The sequence below is a fragment of the Netta rufina genome (assembly GCF_964035555.1).
Source record: "Netta rufina genome assembly, chromosome: 2".
Taxonomy (NCBI): Eukaryota; Metazoa; Chordata; class Aves; order Anseriformes; family Anatidae; genus Netta; species Netta rufina.
The window spans coordinates 155038039-155063408 of NC_140124.1; the positions used below are offsets into that span (position 1 = coordinate 155038039).

Consider the following 25370-nt stretch of genomic DNA (forward strand, 5'->3'; position numbering starts at 1 on the left):
TTGTGCTCTTCTGAATTCAAACCAGATCAGTTTGTCATCCTGCCACTACAGACCTCGGTTTAAAAGAACAGTATCAGTTCTCTTGGTATTAAAGAACCAAGCAGGACACTATTACGGAGCAGAAACAAGCTACAGTACACACAGAGACTTAATTCTGCCAGGTTTTATTGGATATTGTGGTGATAAAAGAGCAGGGGCAAGCCCAGTGGTCTAAAATCAAGGCTGGTCAAACTTGTTTGTATGCAAAGTCGTGCCAGCTCTCCTTGTGCTTGTCCCAAACTAAACACTACTGACCTCCTGGTGCTCACACATTACAAAACACTCTGCTGTTCCTTGGTACTATAAAGACAATTTATTCCAAGCTTGGGGAGAGGAGTGGAGCAAACCAGTCCTGGCCTGCTGATACTCAGTGGTTCTGCTAAGATGCTGCAGTCACTCCCCTGAGCATCATCATCCTGACAGCTTGCTATCAGAGTACCTGACATTTAGGGAAATAAACAGGAGATTGTTACATGAGGTTAGAAGATAAAGCCTTTTTTTCCCCCCAAACAACTGTACTTTGCAGCAAGAAAGCACTGTTGACCTTTTTTTGTACTTTGCTTTTTATACCATTCAGTTTTGAATGGCAGCCATTGTCATTACTCACATATCAGCTACGTTAGGAAAGAATAATCAAAATCATTTTGTCAAAACCCCCAGAATTATGAGGCAACTAATTGAATTACTTCTGAATTTCTGTTTGCAAGTCATTTGCTGCTCAGCCTAATTCTTGCTGACATCTCACCAGCACTGCGCAGCCCCACATCTGATGACTGCAGCGGGAGCAAAGTCAATATTATGACTTTCAGTAGTACAAACAAGCAAAGTTCAAAGTCACATTTCACTACCAGCTCTGAGTACTCAGAAACTAAGTCACTTCCACCGATGAGACGGTCAAAAAAAAAAAAAGAAAGAAAGAAAAAAAAGAGGTCATAACAAATGTTTAAATCAATTAATTAAGAAGTGATTAGCACACTGACAGAAAAGTTAGCATAGTCCCATTGGGGCCATCTTTTCAATGCCAATAATGTCTTCTCTATTTGCTAAGTTACTGAAAATAATAAAATAAAATAAAATAGAAAAGTTCCTCATGCTGGTGTTGGCAGATGGCCATCAGCGCGGTGTCAGCAAGTTTGCCTGACAACGAACCAGGCCGGAATTATTCACACTGTGACTTCACGTTGTCCTCTGAGCAATGTTATAAAACTTCGGGGCACTTCCAATCTCCATATCCTGATCCCCACCTCCGGCCTGAAGGCAGCCACATCTATGAAAATTTCTCGCCACACTTCATCAAAACTAACTTGGGCTGTCGCACTTCAGGCCTACAAAAGTAACTAGGCCCAGAAGAAACCTCCCACTACAAATAAATCCAGAGTTCATTTCTTTCATTGGTCCTGGTGTGGAAATTCTACAAGACTCGAAATACTTTTAAAATTAATACTAAAGTTGGACTTATTAAAGTAGGCTTATTAAAACGAAGGAAACCCATCAGGTTACTTGCACCCTCAAGGAGCAACACTGCTTTATCGGACTGACACAAAGCCCTTTTTGGCACAAAATGCTGAACAGGAGGTGCCATTTAAATGTAATACAAAGATTTTATGTTATCCTGGGGGGTGAGCACTGGTTTGGGTTGCCCAGAAAGGCCGGGGAGCCTCCAGCCCTTAAGATGCTCAAAGCACAGCCGGGCACAGCCCTAGCACCTGCCCCTGCTCAGAGGGGGCCTCGGTTTTGCGATTCGGTGAAGACTACATTAAGAATTCCTTCCACACTCTAAAATCCTAAATTATCCATAATGTGCCTCGTATCAGACAGTAAACATCTCACAAACATACAGCTCAACCCATTTTCACAGCTTGCATTAAATCCTGCTGGAGCTCACCTTGCAAATATTACCTTGTCTATCTCAACCTGACAGAAAGTGAGGATGTTAGGCAGAACTGTAAATATTTTCCCCGTTACAAAGCTTGTATTTTTAGGAGTCTGTTAAGTTTTGCACACTGCTGACACTTGATATGCCACATCCTGATACACTTTTTTTTTTGTTGGTGGTGTTGTTTCTGAGGGTTCGGCCCGATGCTTGCTCTTGGACATAAATCAGATGACTCCCTATCTTACCAGTACCACACTCTTCTTAAGAAAACTGTCCTAATGTATTTAACAGAACGGAGAGGTAGGAAAAGCTGAACTGTCAAAGCTGAACCCCCAGAACATGCACGTGCTGTAGGAAAGCAGCAGCAAGCACACCAGGGGTGCAAGCACAAGGTTCTTCTCCTCTCTCTTTTTTCTTTTTAAAGTTATCTTATGCTAACTTCAAATCTTGCTACGGATTTAAGGATGAAACTTTGAAAAAGCTATTGAGAGTTTTCTATTTCAAATGGGATAAACAGAGGAAGACAGCAAAAAGGGTACTTCTTCCCATTACATTCATTTTTGCCTTCAGAAAGTCAGTAATTTCAGCTATTTCCAAAAGTCACATTGGAAACTCTCTGTTTCCTACCGAGCTTACTTCTCTTGTTTTTCTTTCAGCTACTGTTGATGTTCAAAAGGAAAAAAAAGCAGTGATCCTTTGCTCCAGCTTTGGCACCTTTCGGCTATATCCACCCTCGTTGGTAAGGCTGCCTGTAACTACACATCCAAGAAGGCACACACATTTCCCTTGCTGCCTCCTCTCTGATCCCTTCCTGGCCACCACTCCCTCCCTCATACATATATTTATTTTAAAGTACATTAATTGCAGTCAGAAGCACTTATTGAGGCCCCCAGGTCAAAGTATAGAGCAGCCTGGCCAGCCCCATTAAAGCCATTTAAATAATGACTTCTTAATATCTATTTTAGTCCAAATTGACCCACTGAATATTTCACTTTATCAATATGAAATGGGAATATGGCCTGTGACTGACAAAATTCCTCACCGTTTTCTTTCCCATAGAACACTGCCCAAGCACTTACAAACTCCAGGCCTCAGTTCAGTTCAAAGCAGAAATTTATAGTCTTTCTTCAAACAAAATTATGTATTTGAGCTATACACTGAAAAGCCAACATGGAAAGACAGACACCAAAGTCAAAGCAAGTTTAGCAATGCAAAGTGCAAACGTACAAAAATCTATTTCAATTATATCAGTGTTTTAGGAGATTAAGTGTTCAGGGGAGCATGAAGAAGGAATTCGGAGAAAATGTAAACTACAAGACTCGTATGAAGTAAAGCAATATGACATCCTGTAGGTTGTAACACGAGGCAAGCATATCTCGACAAAAATCAATTATTAAGTATAAAAATGCCCTGAATTAATTGAAACAAGGGTGGATTCCATGTACAGCTGCTACTGGTGAACTTGTATTCAAGATTTGTAAGAACCTGTAAATCACCTTTAGAAAGTGCTACAAAAGCATTCGTCTGTACCTTGGGAGAAAAAAGTAGGGAAAAGTTTTAAAGAACATTCACAACCAGCTGAACTATTTGTACTGTCAAACAGTAATTTTAATCTAGTAAAATGTCTTGCAATCCTTTTGTCTTGCAATATCCAGTATGGCACCGGTCCTAAGGCTCCCCAGGGATGAGTCCCGACATACCTTCGTACTCAGTTTAACCCAATTTCATTGCAATGTGCTTGCATAATCTGCACCACTCAGCAACTCCCTTTGGAGTTGGCACCAATTCCTAGTTTTAATGTGAAACATTTGATAATGAGGAAACATCATTTGTGCTGGGAATACAAGAAAACCAGTGTCTTTAATTAGCACAAGGTATCCAGCCAGATATTTGCTTCAGTTTTCAACAGCACTCTGAACATGCACTGCGGTCCCTTGGTACCGCAGAAATCCAAGTAAACACTAATTTTCCTTTACATCTTCAATTAATGACCTTACAAATCTCTCTAGCAAGGTATACAAAATTATAATGAAGTTTTCTTAAAAGACACTGCTAAAAGTGAGTAGTAAAAACTGTTCTTCTAAAAAAAACTGGCAGCAGCCCTACCTACGGACATCAAAACAAGACTGTGAAGGAAGCAATATGACAATCTTTAATACTACTTACTGAGTACTGCTCAATGGAGGCCCTATATAGCACGAGTTCTTCTAAACAGCTGCAGAGTAAGTAAATAGGAGCACTGAGTGTTTACTGTCTTTCTAGAAAACCAAATGCAAAGAATAAATTAGAATTGGTGATAATGAAAACATGTTTCCAGGAGATTAGGAAGGAGACATGCCTGAACCAGAGGCAGTTAGGAGAAGTATTAAGGTATTCCTGCTATGCAGTATCACAGATTAAAATATTTGGCTTTTGCTGCCATTTGACTCAAAACCTTCCCTTCCTAGTTTTAGGTTACAGCATGATGCCATCCCAGACCCGCACGTCACAACGTTCAGCTGCACAGCCTTTTAATTTTGGATCCCTTTTAATACAGCATTAACTGCCCCCACGTTATCTCCATTTTTCATGGAAACCAGAAGGGCACATCAGATAACAGGCACTGTAAGTACTGAAGGGGAACAGAGCATGACAATGGTCACGTTGTCGCGCTGTATGGCAACGGCCTGTTCCAAAAATCAATGACCTGTAAAAAGTTTTACTTAAGCCTATTCCGGCTCAAGTGTTTTCCAAAGCCAGTAATTACAGCCTCTGTTACATACAGAGAAACGTAGGGACCAGACACAAAGTGATTCTCATTCAAGTGACTGAATGGCTGCTTAATGTAGGCCAACCATAAAAATCCTTCTAATTACGGCTTGCTGAGATGATACTTCTGTGCATCTCCACACACACAAGAAGTATCAGTTATTTGCAGAGCTGTTGCTGTTGGAACTGCACATGTACCATGCGTCTCCTTACATCCTCATGTAAAACTCTGTAGAGCTGGGGAAATTGTGGGCTTCCCTTGAATCCCTTTAGGAATCAGAGCTCTTGGCTCCTCACGTTGTGCTTGAGGATCTAAGCCACTCCATTCTTCAGCTAAGGGTCCTTTTCTCCTAAAGTCTCGATCTATTGCACCCAAAGACAGAAGAATAAGCAGAATTAGGTTAATTAGTCAAAGAACAGGTACGGTAGCTTCTCAAGTTTGGCATCTGATCTAACGATTAAGCACACTGCCTGATAAAAATTCCTCTAACAAAGCCTCTGGAAGAGAAACCTAATACTCAAGGAACAGTGGTCCGCAGAAGAAAAATTAGGGTTCAATTCTCTACAACAGGGATGATTTTGTGGCAATTCAGCCTCGTCCTTTTGTTGCTTTAAAATGGATGAGATCACACAGGAACACCTCAAGAACACTCGATCATGATCGGGGGGGAACTTGGAAGGGTCAGAAACACCAGGTAGTTGGGCTGCTGCAAATTTTGGGGAAAAAAATCATAGTAAAAATTAGTGTTCACACATTGTTTGGCAGCCCTAAGGAGCACAGCCGTAATGACAGAGCTATCAACACCCACTTATGTCCAAAGCCACTGGTGTGCCTTGTCCCTCATCACGCCAGGCTGTTGAAGGACACGGGTGACAGATAGTCGGTGAGAGATCTTCATGGCCTAGGACATGCCAGGAACAAAGGCAAACCTGAAGAAACGACTGCTTATTTAGCAGGTTTCACTACCTCCACCAGAATTTGTTGCACCATTTTATCATACACCTGATCATAGGCAGGCAATTAAAAGACTTGTACGACGAAGCTTACTTTATCATGCGTTTTGATTCCACTTTATTACTTCCTTGGAAACAATAAATCAATTCCCCACTATAACATAGAAGTGAACAGTGCCATTTGCATCCCACGCTGACAATTTACGGAAACACCAGGTGGTAATAAATTGATGTTACACAGAGACGACACCTCCACAAGCCTGCATTACTCAGAACGAACAACCCCATTTTCCTTCAGTCCCTATTAGAGCAGGCAGGCACGTTAACGTCAGGGGCTACTTAAAAACCTGGAATTTTAAAAATGCTGAGTAGCACTTGGCCTGAGCACAGACCCTGTTACAAGAGGGTCCAGCAATGAAAGCATTACTTCCTGAGCTTCAGGAAGCAGGGAGTTTTTACATATTTGCGATCCGTGCTCTTAATTTGTTTAAACTTCTTGTAAAAGTCCTTCGCTGTAGCTATGGAGAACACAGGAAAATAGAAACCTTCAAGAGTGCTTTTGTATGTACAAAACATCTAAATTTCTGCACCAAATGAGAATTTGTTCAGTCTTGACACCCTCCACTGTAGAGAGGATTCATTTTTTCTCTGCAGGTTGGAGGAACGGGACCGTCGCTCCAAGCCCTATTTCCATGCTAGCTTTATGAAAGATACCACAAAGGAGTAAAATATTAGGTATTCCAACCAAAGGGTGCTGTATTTCATTGCATTGTATTAATTTTAGCCTGAAATTGGGTCTTCAGGATATTCATAACTTGGAGTAACTTCTGTCAGTGCTCACCAAAGGCTGGGGGTAAGTGGCTGCTATCTTTAGCATCCTACAGCCTCTCATCAGCAGAGAACCATGGATTAAATTTGTTCTATTTTAACTTCAAGGTGCAACAGAGTAGAAAAGTCAATGAGATTTCCACCAGATTTGATAAATATCCACGAAGTCTAAAAAAAAAAAGGTAACCAAGCAATTAGGGAAAAAGCAGCAGCAGCAGTGTGAGGGGAATTAAAAAGGCTGGGACCCTTCAAGGTGTGAGGACAGGAGAAAGGGGACTGTCTCAGCAAATTTGTAAAGCTTTTGGGTAAATTCAGGGAGAATGGGTGCCTAAACAGATCCTATAAGACCCCTCTGAAGTCTCTCATGCATCAGTGGTGGATGCTGAAGAACCAGGAGAACAGACTGCAGATAACAGCCACCCTCATGTGGTCTCCTCAAACACTCACAGATGAGAGATGCTGTCAAAGAGAACAGCGAGCAAGATGGACCACTGACGTGATGCACTTTTTTACATTCTTAATGTCCATAAAAGCTTCACCTTTTGCTTCTACCACTGAAGTGTGATCCCTGCTTCTTCCTTAAAGTTCAGCTGAAAATACAAATAACCAGACTCGCAAGCCTTCCCGTGCCTGACATTTCACAGGCCACATTTATCATGTCATTTGTTGCCAGTGAAGGATGATTATTTCCAGGCTTAGAAAAGGCTTTGACTGTAAGTCAGAAAATTAAATGAAGTCAAATAAAAATTAGACATTTTTCTTGCATGGAACAATTCAGAAAAATCCATAAATCTGAGAAAAAAGCACATCGACTTGCCAGAAAACATTCACAATATATTCTCATCCTTACAGGGATCCAAAGTAGTATGAAAAAAGCAAAGATGCCCCATCACTCATTCAATACTTTCAGGTGTTTTGTTATTTTTTTTTAAATGTCAAATGTTTGCAAGCACAGTTGAAGTTCTCATGTATAGTCTGATGTTCAAATCTCACTACAGGAATTCAAGTCTTGCTTCTCGAATCTACCTCTAAAAGATGCTGCAGACAACAGAATTGATATATAATTATTTCTAAAGTGTATATATATACGTTTGTACGGATGTTTGAGCTCATTTTTCAGAGGAAAGCAAGTTGTCACCACAGGCTGCTGAGCCAATTTAATATAACCAATTTGTCCCTGTTGCTGCCAAAGCTGCAGAGCCTGCTACCCCCTTCCTCCCTGCCAAGCATTTCCTCATCCACGTTGCCTGACGAGGCAACCCTTGCTTCCCTTCTGTGGCCTCCTGTTGCTGCTTAAATGCTTTTTGAGCTGCTTTTACTTATTAAGACAGAAGAAATCTGTCCGGGCTTCTTCCTTCTGGTTTTGGGTTGTGTGTGTGTGTTTTTTTTTCTATCTAAGTGCGGTGAAGTGGCTGAAAAAGAGCTCTAAGAAGCTCTGGAGCCAGCACAAAGTAAACAGCAAAAGCACATGGCCAGTAGTAGGGAGGAGGAGGAGGTTTCCCCGTTCTTGGCAGCTGCAAGCTATGTCGGCTCTTTGCTCTTCTTGGACTACACCTGGCTGGGGTGGGAGGAAAATAGCTAAGCAGGGGATAGAAAACATCCTCTGCACGCACAGGAGGGGGAGAAAAGTGAGGGCTGGGTTTTTGTGAAACTGCTTTTTTCCAGTCCAGCTGCATGGATCGTTTGCAGTCCACATCTGACAGCTCTGAGCCCCTGACACTGAACTATTAAATTGCACTTGCTGGTACTGATGCTGGGGAGACCATTTACTCACCTGGGCAAGAGAAGGGGAAAAAGGGAGGAGAAGAGGCAGAGCTGGGAGGAGAAGAGGAGCTCTTCCATTGCAACGGTTGAAGAAGGCAGAAATATTTGGTTAAAGTATTCATATTAAAAATCCTTTCAATGCCTGACCTACCTCACCACGAGGGAGTCCTGCTGATCTGGGAAGCTCCTGCCTGCATCTCCTTACCAGTAAGGATGGATGGCTCTTTAGGTCACCTACGTAGTCTCTACTGCCAACCCTTCGTACTGAAGAAAAGGGAACAGAAACTGCACAGGACTTTCATGTTCCATCTCAACTACAAATAATAAACTTACAATTACAGCTTTGCTGAAATTAAGCTCTGTTTCTGCACCAGATGTTAAAGGATTGTAATGTAATACACTAAGTATTCAGAAATAATGATAGTAATTATTAAGATTAAGATTATTAATAAGATTATTCTTATATTTCCAGAGATTGGAGCAAGAGAAGCAATTTATCTTGTAGTTTTGGGGGTTGAAACTTTGGTAAGCTGGACAATTCTGGCTACAGCAGCATCCAGTGTTCTTCTGAGACACAAGTGCCTTATAAAAAAATTAATAGATTTTGTAACATGCAACTTTGATGGTATTATAAAATGCACACAAAGCAATTGCAACAAGATATGGGAAGTATAGTTGCAAAATACCAAATATATTCCCAAAAGTCCATCAGAACACCCTATCTCTGGAAATTTTAACTCTTAAAAACTGAGGCATCTCCTGACTTCGGGTTCAGATTCGACACTGCATGAGCTGAAGTCCTTGAGGGTACATGCCAGCAGTGCTGGCACTGAAGTTTTATCTTCTGACACATTCTTATCAAAGAAATTAACTCCAGGAATTTGGACATGGGGCACAAGCGGATGGGATTATTCCTGGGTAACAGGACAGACAAGGTTTGTTTGCATCTGATAGGAAGCAGACAGGGACAAGCACCTGTAATTTGCACCCAAATCAACAAAACATCTGAGAGTTAACTAGCACAGTACCAGCTGGAGATATTCAGCAAGGGATTGCGATTTAAGAACATTGTAGAAGTGCTATGGTACCTTTTAAAAGTAAATTTTTGGGTTAGAAACCATTTGAACACATGACACAAAACAAGCAAGCGTTTGAAAGATGCCTGGCACAGTCAATGGCAGCAGGAGCACACCTGATCTCTAATTATTCTCAAGTAGTTTGTAAATGTCAAAGTATGCTTTAAAGATGCTCGGCATTTGTTTGAATCCGACTCAAAGCACTACGTCTTCATCAGCTGCAGGATATTTCCTGGAGCAATTGGGGTTTCATAGCTAACAGCCAGTCAAAGAGAAAAAAACATTTAAAATGTCACACACGATGCTGCTCAGAGGAACGAGGGACACCAAAATGGGGTGAAAAGCAGCAAACTAAGGTTTCGGTAGCCGCAGAGCCTGTGTTCCTTCTACACAAATATAAAATCGGAGACAGGGTTAGGAAGATTTACTCCAAAGAAATGCAGATTATTTCCATACTCCAGGAGAAAATGGGTTTTACCTGCTTTAAGGAGTGGATAGAAGCTTGTTTTGCTCATGTAAAGCTGAGTCCAGACCAGGAAATGTAACAAGACTTCGTGCTTTGCTGTACCTCCAGCTACAAAAGAGCCTAAAGAAGAGCAGGCCCTAAAGAAGAGCAGGCCCTAAAGAAGAGCAGGCCCTAAAGAAGAGCAGGCCCTAAAGAAGAGCAGGCCCTAAAGAAGCACCCCCCAGCCACAATCTTTCACTTACTGCAAGGCTACAGAAAGTGCAAAAAACGAGAAGCAAACTCTGATTTATTAATGCAAACCAGCAATTCCTCATTTCAGATGTCAGTTCGTAAATGAGACTGAAAACTTCCCCTCTTCTATTTCTTGTGAAAAACCTATTTCCTTACGAGAGTCTCAGCTGCAGGCTGCTTCCCTGCCACACTTCTCTGCAACAAGACAGGCACGAGAAGGGTGTTGGTGGGAGAAAAACCCGTCAGGAACAGCTAGCTGCATGGTTTTATTACTACAGAAACAGGCCCACAGCTTTTCCTCATCTCTCACTTACTCCAGCCATGCTGTGGGACTGCAGGGAGCCATGCTTCAGGATTTCCTCACGGGATTTCAGGTCTTGATGGCCAAGTCAAGCTGTGGCACTTTCCTCGCCGACACTCCTCCAGGCCTGTGTTCCCTCTTTGTTTCTAACTAGAGGAGAGATTTTTAGTTTTTCTTTAATTGAGCAAACGAACCTCAAAGCTCAACGATTTCAGAGATGAAGGCAGCTTATACCAAACCGAGCAACAACGCGGGACTGATTCGGTTTCTCCTTACTTCACATTTATGATGCTGGTAGTAGGGGACCAGCTGCTCCTCTAGGTCTTTTCCAACCTTAATGCTTCTACGAACTAAGTTATTGCTTTTAACACAGCCATTCTACCAATTAAGTTACCTGAACAGTATTTGAGGACAGAGGACTTTGAAAGCACTGCATTCAAACAACTGTTCACCAGCATGCCCTGCTGTCAACTGCTTCATTTTCCATCACCCACAAAAGACCTGGTATCAAGGAATTATTTGAATTACCTAGATTTACTGCTTTTATGTACCAGAGTAAGTGTCCAGGAAAAACAACCAAAAAAAACCAAACAACTTTGTTCTTCGTTTTCCAGATGAAAGGCATACTGTTAGAACTGGATTTGTTCTGTAAATTTGATTTAAAAGTAAGAACAAGCTCCATATCTTTAGCTTGCACATTTACCTTGCTGTTTTATTCCCCTTTATCAGGCCTAAGAAGCAGCAGTATTTTAAAAAAATACGTATTTTGGAAAAGGTTTGTCAATTTTTGAAGGACTTCTTGCGGGAGAGTTTTAAATTCCTTGTTCTTGTGATTTAATGTAAAATTTGGATTAAGGAGATGACAAATGGCTTTGGAAATACTCCTAAGAAGTGTTTTCACAGAAAGCTATGAACTTATAAATCAATTTATTATAACATTTATATATTCTCCTCTTATGTGCTAAACGAACCAGTTCACAGTGATAGTACAAACAGCATCTCCGTGGCCAAAAGGCAGCAAGGGGAAAAAGGAAAATACGCAAAGTAGCAGTAAAAAATGCCAGAAATAATTATAGTCCATAGAAAAACCCAGTGCCAAGTTACACTGGGCAACCAATGTCAAAGAAAAAAAGACTTTTAACAGAAATCAATGACCTGAAGTGTCTGGTATCGGGTCCTTCACCAGTTTGGCCTTAATTTTGCAAAGCAATGGGTGCCCCCAGGCATTGCCAGGAGCAGACTCAAGTGGGTATTTATGGCCGGGTGATGAGCTGGAGTAGGTGTGTGCATACTGATAGGGAGGGAAGAAACGTTCAGCACCTGAGAGACCCTGGCCCTAGCCCTACAAACAGGTAGAAAACTGCAGAGTCACGAAGGACACATTTTATGAGCAACTTTATGGCTTTGCAGCGGGCTGACTGTCCTTGCGAGGAACAGAAGGGTAACAGCCTACATCGTATTTACCATATTGCTGCTCTGAGAACTATTTTTTCCCATTGGAGGAAGAGAACAAGACTGCATTTTATTGCCATCAGAAGTGGAGTGATATTAGTCTTAGAAGTAGGATCTACGGTATCTTTACATCGTAGACTGGAGATGAAGAGTGAGGAAAGTCTAACAAAAAGAAGGAAAAGATGCTCTCCAAGAATTTTATGGTAGTAAGTTACAGACAAGCTGCTAACGAACTCCTCCATCCCATGATCTGTCCCAGGGCTGAAGCATCACGTACACCACAGACTGAGAAACCCAAGTGAAGTTCACGCTATCTGTCACCTCCTAGGTCCAGGCATCATCCCCAACAGCCCACGGGAATGCTTCTGTGCTTGCAGATGTTGTGTTGTTCAGAGGACTGACAGCATATCCAACCTCTTGGTAAGTTCCTCTCACTGCACAGGAAAATATCGACCGGCCTCAGGCATCAGTGATGACCGATTTTTTAAAAAATATATTAAAATAAATCATTATATCAACACTTTCTATGGATCCACAAGCACAACTAAGGGCAAGTACACTCAACATACAAGTAAAGCTATTTTAAGTTGAGGTTTGGTACCCTACCTCCAGTCTGCCCACTGTTTTTTCTTTCTTTTTTTCTTACATCTCCGAACAATGCACTCATACTAAACTTCTCTGAATTGCTTGATGTCAAAGAAATCCAGAAGAGATACAAGTATAAGCTTCTGAGCTGGTTGTTTCTCCTTCTCCTGAAGATGCACAAGCCACGACTGAGCTGGTAACTATAGTAGGTAACTCCAGATACTGAATGCAAGCATCCTTAAATTCCTTTCTGGATACCTCAAAATGATACCTGTCTTCTGTATTCATAACTTCACATCCAAGAATTATCTTCTCTTATAACATAACCAGTTTCAATTAGGTAGCTTACTCATTTGTGCAGCGATGCAAGTCCAGAACAGACACTGAAGTTCACCCTGTGAAGGTTTTTCCTCTTTTTTTCCATTGAATTTTACTGATTTCTGAGATTATTAAACCCAGACCCTCCCACCCTGATTTGTTTTACTTCGGCTTTACTGCGATTTTCGCATAAAATAACAAAGTGGAGATAAACCTATATTAAGCAGAAATCAGCATCCAGCATTATTTTTCTGTGCTGGATAAGCATTAGATAAAAAGTCACGTACTTGAACTAATGGAAACTCCTCAAATTCACTTCAATCAGCTCAGTGAGCAGCCACCAGATTTGAGAGAATCTCACACTGGGCTGGTGGTGATCAAAACATTGTTTTTCTGAACTACTCGTAATTTATTAATTACAAAGCAGAAACAATTCTCTACTTCAGTATTTCTTTATTTAAGCTAAAAATGAGCATAGCTGCCTGCACCTACAACGATTTACCATTACCTAAAGGATGCCAGTGTCCAGTGACAGCGTTTTGGAAGTGCTTCACTACCATTTTTTCCTCTTCTCTCACTCTTCTTTAAGGAAGCTGCTCTGTTTAATTTCAGATCTTCAGCTAAAGCCCTGCAAAACGTACTCAGGTGATACCTCTGCCGGTTTTCTTAGTTGCTTTGCACAGCCCTACAAAATTTCTCAAATCTATTGCTCCTTTCAAAATGATAATTTTTAGCAACTACAGCTAAAAACTAAAGCAAAACAAAGAAATTAGTATTAAAAGTACTGGATAAAACATCCTATAGAGATGCATGGTATTTACACAAACGCTACGGATACAGTCTTCCCCCCTTTCCTCTCTTGTGGAAGAGCTTGCTAGTAAGGCCTCATATTAATTCCTTGGCAGAAGGAGCACAACATCAGGATCTCTACAGAGAATCCTGATGTTGTTGGAAACCCACAGTGATAGAGCAGAGGGATTCCAGAGTACAAACCTGAGTAATTTCAGCAGGAATAGTAAAAACTCTGAGTTCAGAAAACTACCTGAAAGAGGGTTTTTCACAAAAACTGTTATGCAGCCACACTCACAGCAAGTGCTGCTGTTCCTACTGTGATCTGTTGGTTTCCATCATTAAGGTATGGCATTCTTAAACTTTATGAACATCACAGTTTTGAAAGATGTGACAGATAAAAGCAGTATACAGCTTGAGTCCTTACTGCCCGTCCAATTGACGACAGATACTTGGAAGTGTTTAAATGTATTAACCTGGTACTTTGCAGGCCAAGTGGTTTTGTTTTACTAAAAATTAGTTAAGTGCATCCAAAACCAGAAAGAATTTGTTCAGTATCTGATAAAACCAAAACCTACTGAATTCCCAAAATGGCTTTGAAAGAATAAATAATGAACATTTTCCCTCCCGAGTACTGATGATGCCTTGTACCTATTTACGTATGCAAATAAGCAACGTGGCTGAAGAAACTTAGCAGCTGAAGTACAAATCCTTCACTTCAAGGGCAGAACAGGTGCCTTGATGTTCTCCTACCTTAGCGTAAGATAAACCCAGGCATTAAATCCTCGCGTTATCACTGATGTAAAAAACCTTTTTGTATTAAACAAGCACGGATTCAGGAACACGTAAGGGACGCCTACCTTTTGCTATAACCTACTGTTACCCATTGCTCCTTACCTTCAGAAGCCAGCTGAGAAGCTCCAGGAATATATCTGGTTCTTTCCCATCTTCCTGCCTAGAAATACAGATTTGGCATGACTGCAGGCCACTACCCACGCAGCAACTACTTGTGATCACGTTATTTGCTGCAGTGATCTTTATAGTTCATGTTAAAGGAGAAAACACAAATCCACAACCACAGGAATCCATGAACTATTAGCAATTAAAGAGTCTAGTTTCAACAAGGAGCTAGAACCAGGAAAAGTGTAGTTTTATTCACAATTTTAAGTATGAATGGCTTCAGCTAAATCCCTATAGTTATTGGCAAGTATGCAAAAATCAGAAGCATTTACTTTTCTTTAGTCATTAGACAACTCCAGTGTCAGAGGCTGTAAGCAACAAGGGAATGAAGACGATCTGTGTAGTCTACAAGGTCAAGAAGCAAAGTAATTGATTGCTTTTTTAAATGTTTTCAAAGTTATTTTATCAGCACACCTCTTCTGATCCTGAAAGGAAACTGGGGGCACATTTGGCTGATGCAAGGTAAAACACCAAACGCTGGGTGCAGAGGAGTCACAACTACTCAATTTCCTCTGACAACAAGTGACTTTTAGTCCTACAGCATGTCAAATTCAAGTCAAAATTCAGCTTTCTGCCTCAAAATGCCACACTTTTATTAAGCTCTTCATCCGCCCTCTTCCCTGCAAGCTGCTCCCCAAGTGGCTTCAACTGCCCTGAGCACAGCTGTACCGAGCAGTGGCAAAACTGAAGGTCATGGGCCGATTTTCTTCCTGGGCTTAATCCAAAAGAAGAGTCTTACACCACGGAAAAGCCATATTTTCATTAGGAATTTCCCCCATAAAACAAGGGACTATGCATCATTCGCAGAAGGAGTCCAATTTAAACAAACAAACAAAAACCAGGCAAAACCAGAAGGCGAGCCTGTAGTTTTACAGCTCTGAAATCCCTGCCAGGCAAAACACTCCTTTGGAAAGCAGTGGTGGTGCTGGGGAAAGCCATCCCTCTCCTGGCAATGACACAAAACTTGGTTATCAGATATAAAAAAAAAAGGAGTAAAGAACTACTATAATCAACTACATTTATGAAGTGCTGTACTTAAGCTGGTTTTAATACAACATTCACAAAGACATTTTCTTTTGTCTTTGCTGTGCCAGTTTATAGGAACCAGCAGCTTGTACGGGCTTGCCTGCTATAATGTGATAGCGCCTGTTAATTTAATGTCTCTCCAGTTTTTAATAGGGTATCGTGAACAAATCCATATCACGTCATGAATTAAAGATAATAAAGAGGGTTTTTTTTTGGACTAAGAACTGATGAAAACTACAGGCTCTGCTAGCACACTGACATTTTTGCATGGCATGAATTTGCACCTCTTCCCTTTAAGCCACACTTCAGCAAGTGGAAGGATTTAAGCAAGCTAATATATGCCCTGCAAATGTAATGCCGGTCAGAAAAGCTCATTTCATTACAATAGTCCTTCCAAAAGGAGCTGTGCATGGAGATCAGTTGTGCAGTGGATTGCTTTTGTTAGCACAACAAAAACAGGTAAGGGAACATCTGGAGTGGACTGAAGGATTAGCACCTAAGGATGCTGACTTCTAAACGCTGCAACAGGCTATTGACAGGCTAACTGGGTGAAGAAAATGAGAAAAAATATATATATGTAAGAACATACACACACTTTTTTTTTTTTTCCTATGTGACTTGTGATAAAAAAGCCAGATATAAGAGGGATAAGAAATCTGTTAAGACCCCAAACTCTTGTCTGAACATTCAGCAAAAGGGAGTATTTCGATCAACGTGCCATCCTCTTTTAGATTCTGCCTTCCAGACTTTGCTCTTCTGCCTTTATCTCAAGCATCTCCAAAAGGACAGTGAGATCACTTTGTTTTCCTTGCCTAACTTTTGGTTTTCCAGTGGCAGCTCAGGATTTAATTCCACTCTGGTTCACTGGCTCATCACTAAGTACCACAAGCGATAAGATCACACATCTCCATTACACTGCTGACACTAAATGCTCTCCAGGCACTCAAAACAATCCTTTGCCTTTCTTGCCCAAGTATCTCGAGCTCCAATCTTCTATCCCATTTCTCTTGGAATAAGAAACAACCACCCCGATGGAAACACATCACTTCTCATAGCCCTTCTCACACATCCTATACATTTTGAGCAACATCAGCTCTACCACGTGCAGTGCAGTAACCCCGAACCGAAAAACAAAACCACCCACTTTTCCAGGCTATTTTCACTCTTAAATATACAAAAACATTTTGGGAATTTTTCTTAAATTGCCTTTGAAGAATTAGTGGCTTGATGAGATTAATGATATTTTTCTTTTCCTTTTTTTCTGCAGAGGCTTCCAACAATAAAGCAGGCACACATTGATGGAAATAACACGTGCTTCAAGAGTTTGTGAACCTCACGTCTTAAAAAGTCACTAACAAAAAGTTTAGAGAAAACTAATGTTTGGAAATAAATGGCTAACGTGTCTCATCAGCTGATGCAGCTGACGTAGGAAGATGCCAACAGGCTGCCAAAGGACGGACTGAACTCTTCCCCAGGTCTAAAAGAAGTACAAAAGCGAGCTGAACACTCCCTCCAGCCACCTGAACCACAGGTCACGAGGAAGATGGAACAGAAAACTCATGCCAACATTTTTTTTTCCTTAATACACCATAGCTATTGTATTTCTATGCTATGTAAAGACATTAAGGAAAAAAAAAAAAAAAGAAAACTCAGACTAATTACCTGCCTACCTTTCCAACATCAGCAACTTTCCTATGCCACTGCTACCATCGTGTTTAGGGGATTACTCAGCACCTGAAAAGCCATGGGTGTGCAGGACTTCAGTTATTGCCCCGGTATTTTCCTGCTGGTAAAACAGAAGAGAGTGAGGAGCTGGGGATGAGGGAGAAGGAGCTCTGAACTTTTCCCCCATGTACCGAAATCTGGCTTTTACTCATCGCTTATCGCATTAGAAAGATTGCAACACAAACAGCTTGCAATAAATAGGGTAAAACGCCTTCCTGGTGGACTGAGTGAGTTTCACAACACAGCTGGCTCGAAAACAAAATCAACACAAGGGCTTGGGCTGAATTGCAGTTATCTGGAGGCAGTGCACACCTTTTCCAGTCTAAAAGGCAATATTCAGCAACTGCAATCGCCCCTCGCTGACTACTCACGGGCGATACACTTAACATCACGTCCATTTATTGCTCGTAAATTATTAAACCGAGCTCTTCACTTGGAAGGTTATTAAAGAAACTTCCTCCTCCCTTGGGTGGATAATTTACAGCTATACAGCCCAGCCATCCAACCACCCTTAGCTGTTATTTCTGTTAATACCACATTTCCTTCACCACGTTATTGGGTATATTAAAAATGGCACGCCACGCAAAAGTTGGGAAGAAAGGCTACCAGCAAAAGCATCTAAACCAAAATGCAATAAATCATATTATTTATAAGTTTTAGGTATCTGCAAGCTTCAGATTACAGCTTTAGTAGGTTACTACCGATCCACAGAATGGATTTGGTAAAATTTAAGGCAATTAAAGTATTCTCTGGTCACGTTACAGAAAGAAAACATCCCTCTCGGACACCAGCACAGATTTGCTCAGCCCAAAGAAACTTACTGCCTGCCTTTGCCGCGACCAAGACACCGACTGCAGTGCTCTCTGAGGCTGTGGCCAAGCCTGAAGCTGCGTATTTCACCAGCTGAGAGAGTTCAAGTTTCAAATTGCTTCGTGAGGGAAGGGTAGCGGGGGGGGGAAAGAAGCAGCCAAAAACGTTTTCCTCCTATTGCTGCCGAAGTAAGTCAAGTTAGAGGGGCTGCTCCCTGAGAAGAAGCACGCCTGTCAACAAAATCCACTCTTTCTCTTTGTTTGCCAAGCAAAATATTCTCAAATCCGGAATATACGGAACCAGGCTATGGTATCAAATTCAGCAGCATCACTTCGGACGGATGCTAGGGTAAAGAGGAGGCAAAACCTGGCAACAGAGATTATACAAATGCTTGATGAAGAAAATAAGCATTTATCTTACTCTTTTTGCAGCCCTGCAGTGGGAGCACACAGAATTAACAGCAATTAGGTCGGCCCACAGCACCGGCAGGACCGAAGGTTTCAGACTGATGCTCAAAAGCAAGCGAGCGCAGACTTCCCGAAACGTTTCGAAGCATTTTCAAGGAACAAATGTTTGCTACGAGATCACACACAGCACGCCAAAAGCTTCATCTGTCACATTCAAAGGGAGAAGGGGCCGTTCAGAAAGACGTTTCCCATAGAAATCAAAGACACCCATCACAATCACACCTTTAAGACGTTACAAAACACTCGATAAAAGTTTGATCAGGTTTTGCTGCAGGTAAACCGGCGCTTTAACAGATTAGCAAAAGGCTCAGAACGAAGCCAGGCAAACCAACCGTTTCTCTCATTAATATATTACCTTTCTTGGACTGCAGATATCTCACGACCCTTATCAAAGTAGGCCAGATCCGTTTCATTTCCCTAAGGTTAAGCCGGCGAGCAGTGCACAGGGCACTCATCGACTAGCGAACGGCCACCATTCAATGACAAATATAGCACAAGCTATTGCTCATCTGCCCTATTTTTTTGGGGGGAGGACGGTATGTCTTTTTTTTTTCCAGAAATTGCCACAATTGGCAGACTCGGAGATGCTGTGCCTTTGTCCTTACGTAACCGCTCGTGTCCCCTCTCCCCCCCCAAGAGGAATAAGAAGAGATTACACGGCACGGGGACGGCTGGGATAAGCCATCAGCACCCAAATTAAGTCCTGAGAACCCTCCTCGGGCAGCCAGGGCAAGAGGGAGGGATCGCTTTGCCTTCATTTCGGTTCTTGCAGGGGGTGGGGGGGAAATCAATACCTTTTAGCGTGGCCCAACGCAGCCATCCCCTGCAAGAAGGGTGCAGGCAGCCTTCTCTGCTGCCTTGATCCTCTGGTGCTGGAGCAGGAGGGAGAAAACTGATATCCCCGAGACTAAACAGCCTTAACACCAGATGGCAACAACCTGTTCTTTTTTTTTTTTTTTTTTTTTTTCCCTTTAAAAGAACTTTTTCTTCCCTATCTGTACACTTTGCAAGTTACTCTCTAGGAAAGAGACTTCCTTCTGACTCCCAGGATATCCCAAGGAGGTGAATCCTGATTTCATTTAACAGTGCTGTTACCCAGTTTATGTCAAAGAGGCGTAGACACCACTATCACCTGTAAATCCCACTAAACAAGTGTTGTTTTTTTCTGAAAGCAAAGCACAGCTTGGTCTCAGCTTTACCTCCAGCTCCTGTTGCTCACCGCTTTATTAACTTTTGTTCCCCACCGAGGTGACAGATCCTATACTTCATTAGACATTTCCAGGACGCGGTGGTGTTCCATTTCTGTGATTTCTTTAAGTTATTTCTCCTATTTTTGCCCCTACTTATCACTACAAGGCAAGGGGCAGTAAGTTTAGCCTGAACTTTTCAGCAAGGCGCAGAAAGCACGCAGGACAAAGGCAGCGTTAGCTGCATCGGGTGTCCTCCAGACAGCAGCAAAAACTGTAAATAAACTCGGTGTTACTTTACCCGAGACCACTCCTAATCAATTATTACGTGTTCCAGCTCCTACAGCACCGTTTCCTCCCTGGTTCAGCCACCTCTCCCCTCAACTCCTGAGGCAACCGCCTCTGTCGGCGATCCAAGATTGCGGTGACGCAACACCCCACGGCCGGTTGCTCTTCCAAAAAAGAAAGTGGCTTTGAAATGAAAGTGGACAAGGGGAGAGTTATGCTTACAATCAGCAGCACTTAACCTTTCGCAGCCGCTTGCCATCTAAGGAAGATTGGATTCTTGGACTACTAACAACATTTTGAGCTTAATCCCCGCGCTGTGTCTTCCTAGGGATACTTTCACCCACATCGCCAGCGCAAACATCATAGCAGGGTAAATATTAGTGTTTTGCAATGCAAGTTGAGATAATCACGGGAATGAGCTGCATGTTTCCACCTAATTATTGTTAAGCCTCCATTTCAAGTCAAAGCGCCTCGCTGTAAGGGATGCCTGCTTTGTGGCCAGACACCCTCTCTTTTTGTGTGTGTAAGAGCTGAAGCAAAGAGATATCAGTCCCCCATCATAAATGCTACACACAACTTCTTCCAAAAGGCACAGGAAAGCTGTTTTAAAACATAGAAACCTTAAAAGCCAAGCGCCGCAAAGCTACAGACGCACAGGTTGGTAAAACATGAGATGAAGGAGGGAAGGGAGGAGGGGGGTGAAATCAGGGTAGAGATGAGTCTACCTTTCGCCCAGCACATCGGGAAAGGGCTGCAGCCGCTTCTCTCCATGCAGCTCGCACCTGCTGGGTTGGGGCCCCGCCACCAGCACTGCCACCACCGCCACGCACCCGGGGCGGAGGGGATGGAGCCAGGCTCAGGGTGACCCCGCTCAGTGCTGCGGCCGCCCGGGGTCCTGTGGCGGGGCTGGGAAGGAGAGCTCCTCTCCTCCTGGCGTGAGGAGAGATCCACCAGGCGACCTTCCCTCCTGAGCCCGCTCGGCCGCCTTCATCCTCTCGCTCCTCCGCCGGGCGAAGCCAAGGCCGGGTGAGCCGTGGCGGAGGGCGAGCGGAGGCCGGGAGTGAAGGAGGGTGGGAGGGAGGGCGGGCAGAAGGAGGGGAGGCGAGGAGGGAACGCGGCGTCCATAGAGCCCATCTCCCCCTGCTCCCCGTTGACGGGGCCTCCAGCGGCTTCCTCAAGCCCCCGGTGCCGCGGTTGGGGCGGCGAACAATGCGGCCAAATTCAATGGGGGAGAAAATCCTCCCAGAGGCACCCGCAGCCGGCATTCACGCCCGCGGTTTTCTTCCCCCCCCTCTTCCCTCCCCTCCACCCGTTGCTTTTATCTCCTTTCTACAGATGCTCACACGCAGCCGTCCTGGAAAAAAAGGGAAAAAAAAAAAAAAAAAAAAAAAAAAAAAGAAAAAAGAAACGGCAACCCCAAAAAGCGCACGGGAACCTCCACAAATTTGGAGGGGCAAGCGGGCGGCCCCACGGCATCGCCGGCCCCACTGCGCACCTGCAGCCTGGCTCCCAGAGCCCTGGGAGTGTCTGGATGCCTTAAAAAATAAGAGAAAGCACAAAAAGCCAGCAATTACCACAGCCCGTGTCACTACAGAGCCAGCAGCACGGCTGCCACCCCCCTACAAGCAGGGCTTCCTTATATATTTGTATATACGTATATATGTTTATATATATATTTTTTTGTATGTGTGTATATATATGTGTGTGTGTGTATATTTTATATATATCTGTGTATATATATGTATATATATACATACAGGCATATATATTATATATATACACATATATAAATATATATTTATGTATATATATAAATATATAGAGACACACACACCCCTCTAGTCGAAAAGTGAGGATCACCACCAGCACACAGCCTTTGGCTCATCTAAACTTTGCAGGATTTAACATCTACACTACTTAGAAAAGGATTTTCAGAGTATATAATCACAGGATAAAATTCAGAATATATTTCAGTATATAACCAGAGTATAAGCATTGCACACGTGTGTGTTTCTAAACACGCGCTCAAGCGGCGTGTGTATATGGATATAAAGGAAAAACCCATTTTACCCTTGGCACAAAACAGACCGTGGACAACTGCTTTGGCTGAAATCCCCACTAAAGCCACCAGAACAGGGCTCAGGCAGCTCCTTTCACGTATTTTCGATTCAGGCCTTTTCACGTCTTGCATGTTAATCTTTCCCCGCTCGCAGTGGTAAGGCACAGGGCTTAGCCAAGTCTGCAACCAAAAGGGAATTAATCCGAAGCTAACAGCCTTCAACTTAACCTATCTGCCTACTTGTAGCAGCACAAACTAATCTATAGCGTAGATTTAATTACTGTTCATTATTTCACTGCCACCTTCACTTCTTAATACGCTGGCTACGCAGAACTACGGCGGTGCATGCGAAAACTCTCGATAAATACAGTCGCTGCTGCTTCGGAGAAGCGTTGCTTTCTTCTATATTTAAAGGAGAAAAAATATTCACTGGAAAAAAAAAAAAAAAAAGAAAGAAAGAGCGGGGTGAGGCCACAAGCAGGCCATCAGATGTTCTGCATCACTGCTCAGGCACAAAGCTCCTTCTGGGGCTGAAGAAAGCCAAAGGGAACCGAAGACGTGCCTGGCTGCCTCCCCCCCTCCCGATAAAGTTTTCAAAGCCTTCAAGTGCTCCGCAGACAGCCCAGCACTTCCCAGAACGGGCTGGGTGCTATTTACCTTCAACGCTGAAGAAATACATGGTTCTCAGGGGACCCGTCGCAACACGACCGAGTACATTTGTGTCCTACAGAAGATGCACGGAGAGGAGGGCAGGTGCCAGTGCGGTGCCAGCCCCAGCAGGGAGATTTCCCAGGTCCGGCTCCGCCACCTCGTGACCCTGAACCCTTCTTTCGCTCCGCTGCAAAACTGAAAGCTGCAGGCGCTTTCCCGGTTTTCACCCGGTTTGTTTGCTCTGTGCATTAGGGTGTAAAAGTATATTAAAAACAGGCACGGATTTGTCCCATAGAAAGATGGTGTTTTGCAAAAAAATAAAGCTTAAAAAAATAAATTGAGAGGCAAAAGCGGTAGGGCCTAAATTAAGTTTTATTTATGAAAAGAAAACTCTTAAATATCAACTAATAAGTGCAAATTGTAGCAAAATGAGTGGACCTGCATTTGTCTTTCCACTTTTCAGGTGAAACGGGTGCAGGCTATCAATCCCAGCACCAAGGGATGCTGCCTGCTCCTTACAGCTCTCCTTGCTGATGAGATGATCCTTCCCGGCAAGGACGTTACTTCCCTGCTGTAAAATCACTACAAAGTCAAGGTGAATGCAAAGTACTACACGGCCTGAGAGCTTCTGTACTCAGTTTTACAATTTAACCGAATATCTCATACCCTAAATAGACAGATTGTCAAAATAAGCCAATTGCTTCCTTGATGCTAGGGTGTATTTTCTTTTAATTTTCTATTTATTATTGTAAGAAGTACCTAGTAGACACAAGCTCCTTCTCCTCTTTCACACACCACTGCCAGTTTTTCCAGTACAAAAAAGCCCAAAGAGTAAACTTTGTGTTCTGGATAAAGTCAGAAACCCCAAACCTAGGCTGTTGGTGGGATTTTTTGTTCTGTTCTGGGGGGCGATGCAAAGCAGAAGATGAGGCACAAAGTAAAACAAAAAAAATAATCAAAAAGTATTTGCAACATTTTATACATACTGCACATCAAGAAGGTGTCTGAGTACCACTAACACAAAATCACCTGTTTTAAGTAATGCCAATCAGATTAAGCATTTGAGGTAAGGACCATTTGTCAGAAACCAGGATTGTGGAGCAAGAACATTTGTTCTTCTCGTGTTAGATGCACATGCTGACATATATTGATAGTATCTGCGTTGTACTCACTGTGTAAGCAATGATGCTAGCAGCTATTACACAAAATACTAAAAAAAAAAAAACACCACATCTATTTCAAAAAAAAATGTATCTGTTCATACTAAGAGCATGTAGAAGGATGGGGCACTCATAAAATACACACTGTAGCCAGAAAACCTTGGAGAACCCCAATGATAACCTAGAGAGCCTAAGAAATAGCATTTTAATTATTTTAATATAATTTTTATTTCTTAATTTTTACACAGTGGCAATGACTTCAGTTGCCCAATGCCAGCCTAGTTTCCAGGCTTCTGAGTATCTCTGAAGGCAAAGGAAAGTAGTCAAAAGCTTTTGAGTTGTATCACAGCATTTGTGTTGTTTTTTTTTTTGTTTGTTTTCATTTTGCCTGAAGGGATGGTCCTGCCTCCCAGAGAAGCCAGCTGCAAAAATAACAAAGCCTCGTGGAACAAAGGGTTAAAGAGCAGTTTTGTTTTCCCATCAGTTAAGATCTCTGTTCATCAGATTTCGATCAAAACTGGCTGCCCACTCTGAGCACTGTTGGGATGGGCAGCAGGACGGGAGCTAAATCAAGAAGTTTCTTTGCCCGGAGAAACCAAACTAAACTCAGTCCTCAGAAACTTGGTGAAGTTCATGGATCTGTCTCAAGGCAGCGTTCAATAGCAGAATAAAAACCTTCTTTTTCGGTTCCTCTGCTGCTACATCTCAGCTGCCAGTCGAGCATACCAGCACCAGGGCTCTCCTTCCAACAGCGAGAAGAGAGCAGCAGTTTTGCTTCTTAGATGAAACAAAAAGGTGCAGCCTAGAGCACAGGAATCACACCAGCATTATTTTATTTTTTTTTGGACTTGACCATTCCCAGTCTCAGCCACTTTCTGGGATAGCGCCGGAAAGAACATTTCTTCATTGCATTCGTTTTGCCAGTTAAAAAAAAATGACAGTTCCCAAACCAAATTTGCCCTGATGAAAAATGGAGGCTTTTGTTTTGTTAAGCTGTAAATGATTTTTCCTGAGAACTGCAGAACAGCCTGTAAAGCTAAAGTGCCTCACGACTGTTTTAACAATTAAAACGTGTTCATTGCTCATGTGACAATCTTCTGCATCCTAACTCATTTGCTTTTCCATGTTTGTTTCTAGAATTCAGCAGCAATGCTCTCCAAGGACTGAAGCTGCAGTGCAATTTTTACTGATCTGCACTCTCTCAAGCTTACCCCTTACAGTTCCTTTAATTCCTGTAATTATTTGTGGGTGTGCTCAATTCTGCAAGGACTGTATTGGAGGTCTTCCTGGGATGCCCTGGTACCTAAACACATCAATCTTTAAAAAAAGGCCAAAAAACAAGAGCAAAGCAAACTCCCAGTAAGATCAGTTCTCTTTTGGAAATTTCTCAATCAATAAATCTGGATTTGGGAATTCAGCCTTCAATGTTTGTTTTTACTCCATTAAGCAGATCCTGCTTTACGATTTCTTGCTCTGTTTTGAGGACACAGCGATGGACACCTCCTAGCTTCAGCCTGGGCCAGGACAAGGAGGGAATACACTGCAGGATTCATGCCCCGGTGTCCTGGCCCATGCTGTTAAGGCACCAGATGTTAGAAGGACCACTGAGT

The 25370-nt window shown here is 42.6% G+C and overlaps 1 protein-coding gene across 10 annotated transcripts in view; it reads right to left on the bottom strand.

Annotated features, from left to right (window-relative positions):
- Positions 1–25370, bottom strand: part of PTK2 (protein tyrosine kinase 2) — a 191577-nt gene that overhangs the window by 113158 nt on the left and 53049 nt on the right. For 2 of the 10 annotated variants that reach the window (XM_084282049.1, XM_084282046.1), the window contains exon 1: positions 20616–20677. The exons of 4 other annotated variants lie outside the window; for them this stretch is intronic. In XM_084282049.1, coding sequence (XP_084138175.1) covers positions 20616–20661 — 46 coding nt within the window. In that variant the 5' untranslated portion in view covers positions 20662–20677. Of the gene's footprint in view, positions 1–14324; positions 14375–17083; positions 17193–17959; positions 17995–20615; positions 20678–25370 lie in introns of those variants that run through there. 4 more of the 10 variants (XM_084282047.1, XM_084282055.1, XM_084282054.1 and 1 more) reach the window with 4 other exon arrangements.